General features: G+C 39.0%; 1 protein-coding gene across 1 annotated transcript in view; it reads right to left on the bottom strand.

Moving 5' to 3' along the window:
• The window catches only part of LOC129105835 (CUB and sushi domain-containing protein 1-like), a 357,039-nt gene that overhangs the window by 25,095 nt on the left and 319,455 nt on the right, over window positions 1-12,489 (bottom strand). Inside the window, exons 53-61 of the mRNA XM_054617046.1 lie at window positions 12,256-12,444; window positions 11,968-12,153; window positions 11,277-11,474; window positions 9,432-9,605; window positions 7,376-7,549; window positions 6,891-7,064; window positions 4,825-5,013; window positions 2,964-3,140; window positions 1,569-1,754 (exon numbers count right to left, since the gene is read on the bottom strand). Of these exons, the coding sequence (XP_054473021.1) occupies window positions 1,569-1,754; window positions 2,964-3,140; window positions 4,825-5,013; window positions 6,891-7,064; window positions 7,376-7,549; window positions 9,432-9,605; window positions 11,277-11,474; window positions 11,968-12,153; window positions 12,256-12,444 (1,647 nt within the window). The remainder of the gene's footprint in view (window positions 1-1,568; window positions 1,755-2,963; window positions 3,141-4,824; window positions 5,014-6,890; window positions 7,065-7,375; window positions 7,550-9,431; window positions 9,606-11,276; window positions 11,475-11,967; window positions 12,154-12,255; window positions 12,445-12,489) is intronic.

Raw genomic sequence — 12,489 nt, 5'->3', positions numbered from 1 at the left:
AAGAATGAGATATAGTCTGAAAATATTGATTCCTGGCATGAAGGAAAATCACATAATGGGTTTCTATACACATTCTGATATATTCCAAAAAACAATTCCTACGTAGTAACGTTCTCAAGACTGGTATCACTTTTAAAATTTAAATCAGCAGATGAAAATGACTTTTAAAAATATATAGCATTTGAGCAGTCAAAAATATGTTTCTATGTGAATACAGAAGATCTAGTGATGATTTTTCTTATTTAAGTCAGTGTGGCCTTTATGCAGTATACTGGTGGTGTTCTGGGTCACAGCCACACAGTTATATAGAGGAGTACACTGAAACGTATGATTAACTCCCATCTATCTAACCAAATCTAAAACCTGTGTCATAGTACAATGATGTTAATGTCAGCAGTCCTTTATTTAGCCTACCCAACATAGTTGGGAATAAGGAAGGTAATACAGGCAGCGGCTTAGGATTCCAGTGTCTCTACAGCACTATGGGGACCCAGTTTAATTTCCCCTAAACCCCTATGGGTTTAAAAAGTGTCTTTGAAAACTGCTGTTGTATAGGAGGCATTTTATTACCGCAGCGCTGTGGAAGATCCAGCTCAGTCAGTTAGGAGTGACACACTTCAAGCCTTTGTATCTGGGCCACAGAGATATAAACATGCACACACATATGAACTTGAATCTTCATATTTAGATACTGCGTGTTCCAAAAACCTCTTACAATATGTGAACTCAAACTCAATCACCACTTTTGTTTATGTGTTGTGTGGTAGTTTTGTGAATTACAGAGTGTAACAATTAAATAAAAAATCTGCTAAAGGACACATATACATGGGATACATTTAACTATGACTAAATACTTCTACTAATTAAAAGTACATTTGTGAAATTAATGCATTTCTAAGAAGGTTCACGCTTTGCCTACAATATATATATATTGTACATGCAGAGGGTGAATGTAAGTAATGTGCTCTAAGCTATGCTTGGTAATGTATTCGTTGCTTACTGTCACCAGCATGCCAAGTAGCCTGATGCTACTGTTTTCACCAAATCAGGCAGGGCTGATTTATTTTCACATAAAATGCTGAATAATTAAGTCCATATGCCACGATTGCATTGTTGGTTTATATCAAATCTGCACTACTTCACTATACAGCAATGTTTATTTTTATAGCAATGTTTTAGAGAATCTGGGTTGGGACCCAAAGGTAACCTCAAATGAGACGGGGATAACTTGGTATTTCAATGTAACAGTCAAAATCTAAGTCTTTGTATAAAATTGTTTTTTACTGTTAAGCAGGGTCAATAAAGAGTGCATATAAAAAGAATATTGTGCAAAACAGCTTATAAATATCCATTTTAAGTCCAGGCTAAAATGAATGTTATTCCATACTATAGAACCAACTGCTATGATGGGATTTAACAGAACGTAATATCTGAGAAATAAAGATGATTTTTCTGCTGTGTGAAATGTGAGCGACATTATAGGTGTCTCTTGACCTTAATTACTACTTCAGTATATTCAAATTTTCATGTAGCCACAGTCACTTAAAGGCACTGCCACACTTCCCCACCTTGACAGACAGGCTGTGTGCCGCTCCAGGTGCCGTTGTGAAGGCAGGTCCTCTCGGCTGAGCCAATCAGACTGTATCCCGCCTCGCAGCTGAAACGCAGCAGGCTCTTGGTTTTAAATTCTTCCCCTCCTAGGCGGGCACCGTGGGGAGGCATCCCTGGGTCTCCACAGATTCCTGGACTTACCCCTATAGCGACAAAAACAGACATTAAGTTAATGTACCAAACGCACACCAACAGCCAGATACACCACTGAAGCAACCAAGAAACGTCCACAAAGTCCTGAGCAGATGAGACCCAAACACACATATCCACATACACAGAAAATCTAAGACACTGGATACAGTTACTGTGAAACCACAGCTGCATTTAAGTGATGCCCATTATTCTCCTAATACGTTTTAGTGATTTTATGTAAGTAAATCGTAACAGACTGAGCTAAGAGGTAATCTAAAAATATAGGCGAGGATTCATGCTACAGGTCAAATACAATAACTAAAAAGCTTTTGTGATATTTGTCATCTCCTAACCTGTGTTGCAGAAAATGCACAAATATTTAGCCTACTCAGTCGTTCATATACAGTGACACACATACAGTACTTTACAGTGCACGCACATACTCACACATGCAAACTTGGTAGAACTAAACTTTGCATTTGTTCTAGCGTTAAAAGCACTGAGCGTGTCACAATTTTAGCAGCTTAAATTCCATCGGTAGGGATTTGTGAGTTTAAGAGGGTACAGCTCCAAATGCAGCGCCTTGCATCTCAATGAGGTGTTCAGCTGCAGGATGGATTCTGTCCTGCTGAGCGTTCTGTTTTGAGGCCAGCAGAGTAAGATTATTGCATTTCTGCTATTGAGACAGCAGATGCTGGGTTTGGAAACGATCATTTGTAGTGTTGTAGTGTTTTGATCTGTGTAAGCCTACTGTAAACCAGCACTCTTCCACCTCATTTCCCCTGCCTGTTCCTTACACATCCAGCTCAATCCAGGTTACATGCAGTGTGCAACTACAGGGATCTCAGTTTATTCTTGTAACATATTATGTTAATTTCTCTGTATTGTTGAAAATGTTTTAATTAATTAGAGTTTTTTTCATAGCATGTTCTATGTATAGCATCTATGTATAGCATCATCTACAGGTTTGCTTACTTTGGCGATAGTTTTTATTGCTGGAGGAGATTCCTCTTCTTGTTATCTCATGGTACACATTTCCCTGTTGGCAGTCTCAATATAGATGCTGTTAAATTTCAGTGGGTGTGATTGCTGGATTATTGCTTTGGATTTAAAACACAGCAAACATCCCTCATGTTTTGAACAGCCAGTATGAAAATGCATGGCAAGGTAACAGCTGAAAACCACTAGGCATGCTTCCAAATCGACCAGTGTGCTTTTACCAGTGCAGTATGGTGGCGCTTCACTCCATGTGCCGTCCTCCTGACAGTGGCGAGTATTATTACCCACCAGCACCCCTTCAGGCAGACAGGAGTACTGCAGCACTGAACCGTATGTCCAACTGTGGGTTCCAGTCACTACTGCATTAGGGGGCGCACCCGGGTCACCACAGGAAATGGCTACAGAGACAGAGGGAGAGGGAGATTGAAAGAGATGGTGTTAGTGTGTGTGGTACTGTGTCCAACTATAGATTCCAGATACTACTGCATTAGGTTGTGCAGCTGGGTCACTGCAGGAGACAGCTAGTGGGAGAGGGTGACAGCAAGGGAGGGGGTTGAATTAACAAGTGTCTTTTGTTTTTGTGTGTGTGTTTGTGTTAAAAGTACAGAAAGTAAAGAGGGTACATCAAAGACAAAATTAAATTAGTAAGTTACTGTCAAATATACAGATAGCAGATAAAACAGTCATTAAGATTGTGGAAGGGGGGCAAAACAATAAACATATATTTTTAAACCTGATATTTTATTCTTACGTTTTTATATCCGAGTTTGAAAAACTTGAGATCTTTCACGATGACAATTTAGAAGACATGTATTTATCTGTTACCGGTTTTAATCCCTTTTAGAGAAAGACCATAGATGTGAGGGGAAGAGAAACAGGGGTATATGAGATGCAACAAAAGGTCCCCCCTGGAATCAAACTGGGGACGTTGCAGCTATGTGGATTACACTTTAACCATTAGGTGGATGCTTTTTATCCCTTTTGTTATTTTATTATATAACTTGTATGTACATCATAAGTAAACAGAACCCATACTCCTTTGCTTATAGCACTATATAGTCATGCCAGTAAATCTTATTTCTATTGAGTTTAATTGAACTGCCTGTCAGAGAACCAATAACTCACCTCAACATTAAATTCACTTTAGAAAAAACTACTCTGTGTAGAAAACTAGTAAAATCGTTTCACAGTGTCAAAGTGAAAATATTTTTTGCTTTAATTTACGAAAAAACAATGTTTCACAGAGCACACGTTTCTGGAGGACACAGATATGAAACTGTTCTTGATTTTCTATTTCTGCCAAATGGCTGGTCCTCTGATATCTCCCCTTAACCCCAAATTGTATTACTCCATCCTCTCCTTGCACCTTAGTCCTCACCTCTCTCCCCCCAATTGTCCGATAAAACCTTCTTTCTCGAACTGCTCGACACCAGCGTCTCACCAGTGTCTGCTCTTCTCTCCCTCTCTGTCTTGCTCCTCATTTGTTCCTCTCTGTTACTGTGTCCTCGTTCTGCGGTCATGTTTAGCCTCTCTGTTCTTCTCTCTCCATCTCTGAATCAGCCTCCTTCTCTGTCGCTCTCTAGTTCAATCTCTATGTTTTTATCGGCCATCGTGGATCTCGATGAATGCCTATTGCCCTAAGAGATACATGCTCACCTTTTTTTCTGAGCACACACACACACTTTAAGCCTCTTTCTTTCATACTCCTGCCCTCTTTTTATGATTACTTCCCTCCCATTTTCTCCCGAGAACCCTCTCTTATTCTCTCAGTTTCTCATTTGCTCCTCATCTTCCTTCCAGGGTCTCTCCAAGCCATTTCCCTGCTCAAATGGCTTTTCTTGACAAATATGAAGAAAAAATAAATAGAAAACCACCTGTATATGACTACCTGTGTTTAGCATGACAAACTTTTGTAGAATTCCAAAAAGTTGTAACTTGTTCGCAATAGGGCAAACCTTTTCATTAGGAACCTATGAATGTCAATCTATTGCTCGTTCTGTCTCTTTTTCTGTCTAATTTGTCTCCTGAACTTCTTTCGATATTCAAATAATTCTTGAACTGCTTGTATCTGTCCATCCATACCTAGGCAGCGAGGGATTGGTCGGTCCCACCGTCCATCATGCTGGCATGTAAGGAGTGCAGAGCCCAGTAGGTAGAAGCCTCGTTTACAGTGGATTGCCACAGTTACACCATAGCTGAAGACCTCTGGGTAACGTAGGCCAGACTGGCGCACACCATTCTCCACATGGCCGGGGTCAGAACAGTTTAACACTGCAAAGTAGAGCAGAAGACACTGTTGGAACCGATTTAAATAGGTTTTTTGAAGGTAATGTTTCTTCACTTTGTTCAGGTCAGAGTGATTCACATGGATATAGATGGATATACAGTCAATTGTTCTAAGACAACAAGTATTCAAAGAGAGAAGAGAAGAGAAGAGAAGAGAGGAGAATACAAGACAAGATAAGAGAGCAGAAGAGAACAGAACAGAAGACACTTGTTAATCTTCCTTATTTTGGAATAACTATTATTTTTGATGGCAGCAACATCTTAAGAAACATTGTCTGTCTCCAAAATTACTCATCACAGTTTGCGTTTAAGTGAGCAGTAAATTGGGATTTTGGACACACATTATTTATCATCATTTTGCCTCATCCATGCAGTTTGGGATTGTTTGTGGAATGTAGTGGATATGTAATGGATGCTACTTTTCTGCTCCATTGTGGGAATATTTGAGGATACTATATAGTGCATACATTTCACACTCAGGTGGGAACACTCGGGGCACTAAAACAATACTGTGGACAGTAAATATAGTACACTATAAAGCAAATAGGGAGTGATTTCGGACAGAGGTAAATCAACCAACTCTGAATGTGATGGAGCTGAAACTTTACAGAAAACAGGACACAGTTGGGTACTTGTAGGGTACTAAACATTGATCACAGTGTTACAAAAGCATATCTTTGTTGCTCTGCTCTGGTCTTCTCTAAACTGCTCTTTTGTCATACCCTGCTCTGTTTTCTCAAGTTCTTTGTTCACTTCTCTCTCCTCTGGTCCCTTCTACTCTGTTCTGCTCTCTGGGTGGATGCCAGTCCAATAAGAGTGGAGTTTTATTTTCCACATGGCACAGGGGATACTGACATTCACTCAAATTCAAGTCCATGGGGGACATGGATGTGTGTGTGTGTGTGTGTGTGTGTGTGTGTGTGTGTGTGTGTGTGTGTGTGTGTGTGTGTGTGTGTGTTGTGTGTGTGTGTGTGTGTGTGTGTGTGTGTGTGTGTGTGTGTGTGTGTGTGTCTGGCACCCTATGGGAACAAAGAAAGTTTCAGTCTCATAATTGACAGCTGCTGCTGGGAGGGAGAGAGCGGGATAAAACAGAAAAAGTGAGGGAGATGGAGAAAGCGAGAAAGTGAGGATGAATCCCCTCAATGGAAAACCCATGTGAGCAACTAAGTTGAATCGATCTGTTCTAAAGGCTGTGCACAATACCTGTGTCTGCGTGTTTTAGTATATCATAACTGTTACACTACCAGTGGTCTCGGGAGGCTTGTAGTGTAACGACTACGCATGGTCAGCAGAGAAGAAGAACGTGTCTCTGGACATGTACCCAGCTGTGTGTGTGCACGTATGAATTTGTTAGTCTATTTAGAGACACACCACACTGATTGCGGCTGAATACAGCTCAATGTTAAGGGTGTGTTTACGGTACAATTACTCAATTTTACAGTCTGCTGGCAGCAGATTCGGCCAAAATGTTCCAGTTGACATTCTGTAGCTGGAAGCAGTTGGGCCAACAAATACTGAATACATGCTGACCATCTAAAATGCATGGTTTTATGGTTTTATGATGAGATTTTACTGTTGCTACAAGAAGGTGGCAACTTAAGTAAAATTATGTTATCTTAATCAAATCAGTTGAGAGTGAAAACAAAAGGGAAAGCACCGAAAATGTCCAATACAGTCATCCACCACAGTGACAAAGCATGTGTGCACAACTACTATTTTTCTTAACAAATACCAGGAGAGAAACGGAAGAAAAACCAACATCATCTGTGTTGTATGCACTCAAATCTATAGAGCTAATTTAACTAAAGCATTTACAGGGATGAACATGTGGATGAATCTGTAACCATATAAGGGTTTTTGACCTTTGCAGACAGGTAGTGGGCTGCTCCACTGTCCGTTGAGTCGGCACTGAGCCCGAGCATTTCCACTTAGGATGTAACCTTTGTTACAGGTAAAGTTGACAACATCATTGAGGTTGAACTCGCTTCCATTGGTCCGTCCGTTGCCTGGGTTGCCGGGGTGACCACAAGTGATAGCTGAGGGAGTAGAGAGAAGTATGATGAGAAATTTGAGGTGTGGAAAAAGTATTATGTGCAGCATTGTGTTATTTTCGACTTGATATTTTGTGGTATTTTTCTATTTTCTTTGGAACAGATGCTGCAGAGATGAACTGAAAGAACAATTTCACCCTGGAAAGGTGTCTGAACATTTTGTTTTAGACACTTCTGAGTGATGGATTTACTTTATATAGGAAAATTACATTAGCTTTTTACATTAACTGAAAGAGCAATGAATCATCGTACAATACAGATAAGCTACAATGGTTATGGTATCATAAAGAACTTACGGACGCAAACGGGTGTTGTTCCAGACCACCGATGGTCTTGCTGACAGATCCTGACTGATGTACCGATTAGGCGATATCCTAGCATGCACTGGTACACCACTGTGTCACGGTAACTAGAGCCATCTCCACTAATGTGCCCATTGACTATAGGATCTGGAGAGTCACAGTGACCAGCTGTGGGGAAAAGAAGATAGAGATTAATGCAGTATAATGAAAAAAAACTTAAGTCCCTTTCCCTATCTTTGCTTTAGAGTCATCAGTGCTGGTGAAATGTTCCAACATTTTCGCTCATTGTCCCAACAGTTAGACTACCAAACAATGTAATAAAGCTGTCACAGTAGTTTATTAGTTCTCAAAGTGCATCTACAAATCAATGTTCAAAGACAACACAGCTCTGCCACTGAACTAAAGGTCTGTTAAAATCAGAACATAGGGTTCTCTAAATGGCCTTGAGGAGTCACATCCTTTGATTGATGATTTCTTAAAACTTGAGCACATTGCAGGACACATCTTGAGAGGTGAGGTAAGGAGAATCATTGAATTGTATTGAATACCATTTCAACTATTATTAGACCAATTGCGTATATTTCACGGTCAACCATTACCTCATGTTTTCCTCAACGACTGAGGCCCAGTACCTTTTAATCTATTGGGCATTTAATATAGTTTTCTTTGTAAAATGCTTCACACATCAAACACTTTCATGTGTTATGATTAATAATGTGAAGACAGGCATCACTTTTCTCAACACCATCTACTCAAAATCATTATCCCAGATGTGGGATTTTATAAAACCACTAAGATAAAAAAGTGGTCTAATCTTGAATACCAAAAGTGTTTGAGGGTTTTTCTGAAGCAAATTTTGATTAATTGTGTCATCAATATTTGCTCCTCCTGCATAAACAGAGTAATGTGTGAGTGTGCTGCACGAAACACACTGCAAATCATAGCCTTTCCAAATTGTAAAAGGAACAGATGTTTAGCTTACTTTAAAGAGACTTCCATTAGTTAATTAAAAACAGAATTACATACGAATTATAGAAGTCATAACACAATATAATTGAACATATGATTTATTCATCACAAAACATTTGTGATTTTTTTAATCTAAGCATATATATATATATATATATATATATATATATATATATACATATATGTATTTTTTGTTGGTCACTTAAAATAAACTTAAATGGAAATCAAAAAATGATATCACTTGTAACAAACAACATACTGATGTTGATATCTGATCTCAACCCAGTGCATGTGTTGACAAATGCAGAACAGCTAAATGTCATTTAACCAGATACAATCCACATCTGTAGCAGTAATTTAATTGTGATTTAGACAAATTTTTTCATCAACTTTTAGGTACATTTTGCTTAACCTTGTTAGCATTAGAATCTCAGATTAAAAATGTGATGGCAGATTTGATTAATACATGCCTCACATAAAAAGTGAATCCTGCATAAGGCTTCTTATTCAGGCATGTAAGGTTAAGGCTGAATCATTGGAGTAGAGTGTGTACAGTATGCAAAATCAGGATTAATCATCTCTGGTCAGTGCTTACTGAAGGTCTAAATCAAACACTTAATATATTCAGAAATGAAATGTCTTAGTAGTAGATCATTTGAGTTACTGAGGCATGTGCATAGTTTATCTTACTTTTTGCTGGTCTAATTTCCATAGACCCAGACACCTGTAGCAATGTAACAAAATTTAAATGTTCATACATTTACATTATAAATGATGTCTTTACAATGAGTCCTTGACACAAGTCCTACGCACAGCTTACCCCTTCTACCCAAGTTGTGCATGATAAAGTGATACTGCTACTTACAGCAGGCAAATTTACATCTCATTATATAGATATTTTATTTTGCACAAATTGGCCTCTAAATTTGCATTACACTGTCTTATAATAGATATAATTAATGTTTGTATTTTATGACAACTTGCTAACATTTCATTAACAATTAATGTGCCCTGTCTTCTGTTGTTAATGATTCACACAATTCTACCTGCTGAATTTATTTTCCTAATTGATCAACCTTACCTAGACACCTCGTCTCTGCACCACTCCACAGCCCGTTGGCACCGCACTCTCTGACATGTGACCCCACCAGTGTGTAACCATGGTTGCACATAAAGATTGCAGTTGCTCCAAATGTGGTCAATGTGCCCAGCTTGGTCCCAAAGGGTGGAGAAGGAAGCTCACCACAGGAGATCACTAAATAAAAAAACAAATATGATGAGATCATGTTGTGAGAGAAATAAATGAGAAATAAGATATAACATTTTAGGTTATTGGTTTTGTTATGTTTTCTATGTTTTAAAAAATCTCAATATGAAGTGGGTGATGTTGCCAAATCTTCATAATATTACTGTAGGTAAGATGACACTATAGGTCATCCTGAATTTAACCACTCCTTCCTTAATATCCTCAGAGACACTGTTTTTAAACCACTTGCCAACTTGAAGTATAGACACATCTGTTACATTTCCAAATCCCCCAGAGCTGCTGTAGTGTTAGGTAGGTCAATTTAAATACTGGATCAAGAAAAAATGAAGAAATATATTGTAGCAAAATAAAGTTTGAAAACCACTAGTCTGATGTTGGATAGATTTCAGTTTTTAACTTTTCAAGTGTACTCACTTTACATTGACATGGCTTACATTATGCAATGCTAAGACATTCTGTATCCTATTGCAAAGTTTTCAAACTCACAATGCTCTCTTAAAACTTCCCGATATGAAAGAAGCAGCAAAGGCACATTGCATTGTAAGACTCTATTTGAAAAAAAAAATCTCCCACTACTGCTCAAATATACATATATATAGGAAAAACAGGTTGCATTCTGTTTAAAATATCTATCACAGTCCCAATGTTAGGCGGTAAAGATATCCTTGGTAACTCATTAAAAAAAAGTAGCAAATAGGAATGGATAAACACACATACAGAAAGTATGTCCCTTGAGTAGGTTTGCCTATGGACGGTAGGGACATATCCCTATCCATGTTTTCGAAGGACAGAATTTATATGAGCAAACTCGTTTATTAACGCGATATCCTTGGAGAGAACAAATACACAGCACGAGAGAGAGAGAAAAGAGCAGGGGAACAGAATTGCTCGTTGACCGGAGCAAAGAAATGCGCCTCTGGTGTGAGCAGTATGGCCGTAGCCAGGTGTGAGGTCACTGAGGTCTGAACTGCTGTAACTATTTCCTAAAAAGCCAGCTGTCTCACTGCATCTGAATTGAAACTGACAGCTATCAATAAAACAGGGAGAGGGCATGGGGCCTGATAGCACTGCAGCAATTTTACATCCAAAAACTGTATGAAAACTAAAATTGTACTTGGTGATATATGCACAGTATTAGAAGATATTATAGAAATACATGAATGCTCGGATGTGCCATTCCTTAATGCTATTTGATGTTATCTTGGATTTCTACAGCCGGTTGAGATCATTTTCAACAGTTGCGGTGCGCTCCTCTGTTGACCACTTTTGGGATGTCTTCATATGCAGTATCTTTCCACTGGTTTTGAGGAAGGAAACTATTGTTGCTAGCCTCTAACTTTGTGAGACTTGGCCACCCACTCCCACACACAAGTATCAAATAATTTTTTATACTGCAGGGTCGCTCTGTTTCTACAGAACATTTCCACCACATCCTCGTTGCCACGTTTGTGGTCAAAGTTGTCTGTAGAACTTCAGAAATAAAAGTATTTAACACAAACATTGCTAAGATTTGTCCTTCTTCATTGAAGCAAAGACTATTAAGCAGAGTTAAGGACTTCAGCTGAAAAGACGTTACTCATTCATACACAGGTGAGAGATGAGTGACCCTGAATTAGTTTTTGCCCCATAGAGACACAACTGTATTTGTATTATACTTACTCTTGCATGTAGCTAGGTCATCTGACCCCTCCCAGGTCCCGTTGGCAAGGCAGCGAAAAGTTCGATGTCCCACGCCCAAATAGTAACCTGTTGAGCATTCCAGCATCACCATAGAACCAAACTCTCCTAACCTACCAGAGAGCAGGCGGGAGGTCATGTGATCTGACAAGGTGCCCTCTGTGCTGGGGCAGTGGATCGCTGGAAGACAAAAATTTGAGAAAATTGTGATTAAATGAAACATGAAACAATTAAGGTTTTCAAGCTTTATTTGTGTCATTAATCTTTGGCTATTTGCTGCCATATGGTTTGCAAACATACCAACACTAAATAACACACTCTATAATCTATAATTTGTAAATTATAAATCAAAAAAATCTATAATCTTGTAATGTGTATATGTTATGTCTCCAGAATGTATTCGGCCATATACATTTTCTGAATGAAATATGAAATTTTACTATTGACTCTACTAAGTGATAAAACATTTCTGCCACAACCATCTATTGCTTGCGCAGGCATAAGTTCTGCTTATTAGCAAGTGTTTTAAATTCTCCGTTCACCGTGTAGGCATGCGAGAAAAACAAAGTTTCATCAATAATTCAAAGTAACACACTGGGAAAAATGTATATACAAATGGTAATTTTAAGAATTCCGTTTTCTTCTTTTTGTCAACTCATTTCATAAAACTTACGTAGGCATCTAGGTGCTATGGCAGCATTACTCCAGCTACCTTCCTCCAAACACACTGCTGTCATTTGAACATCAGGATCAAGGTGGAAACCATGATTACAGTGGTAGGTAATTTGGCTACCCACGGTGTACTGATTAGCATGGAAGCTGCCGTTGCCCGGCGACTGAGGGATTCCACATGAGACCGCTGCCGCATCACAAAGACAGAAAAGTTCAAGGGGAATCCTTCTCAAACATCAAAAATTTGAAAGCTTGTCAAATTTTCTGAAGAATGTGTTTCATATTTTACCTTGACAAAAAGGTGGTGGTGTGTCCCACTGGAAAAGCCCATTGGGGTGGAGCCTGCAGGTGGCATTGCTTGAACCTATCATACGGTAACCCCGGTTACAATAGAACTGAAGTCTGCTACCTGGCCAGAGTTTGGTTCGGTTTACCACGCCACCATTCACAGGAGGATCATTAATGCTACAGTAGGCAGCTGGAGAGACAGTGAGACAAAGAGAGAGAGGAACAATTTAATAAA

The sequence above is a fragment of the Anoplopoma fimbria genome, chromosome 2 (assembly GCF_027596085.1).
Source record: "Anoplopoma fimbria isolate UVic2021 breed Golden Eagle Sablefish chromosome 2, Afim_UVic_2022, whole genome shotgun sequence".
Taxonomy (NCBI): domain Eukaryota; kingdom Metazoa; phylum Chordata; class Actinopteri; order Perciformes; family Anoplopomatidae; genus Anoplopoma; species Anoplopoma fimbria.
The sequence above is the reverse complement of the archived record's forward strand: the minus strand, read 5'-3'. Positions and strand labels throughout refer to the sequence as shown.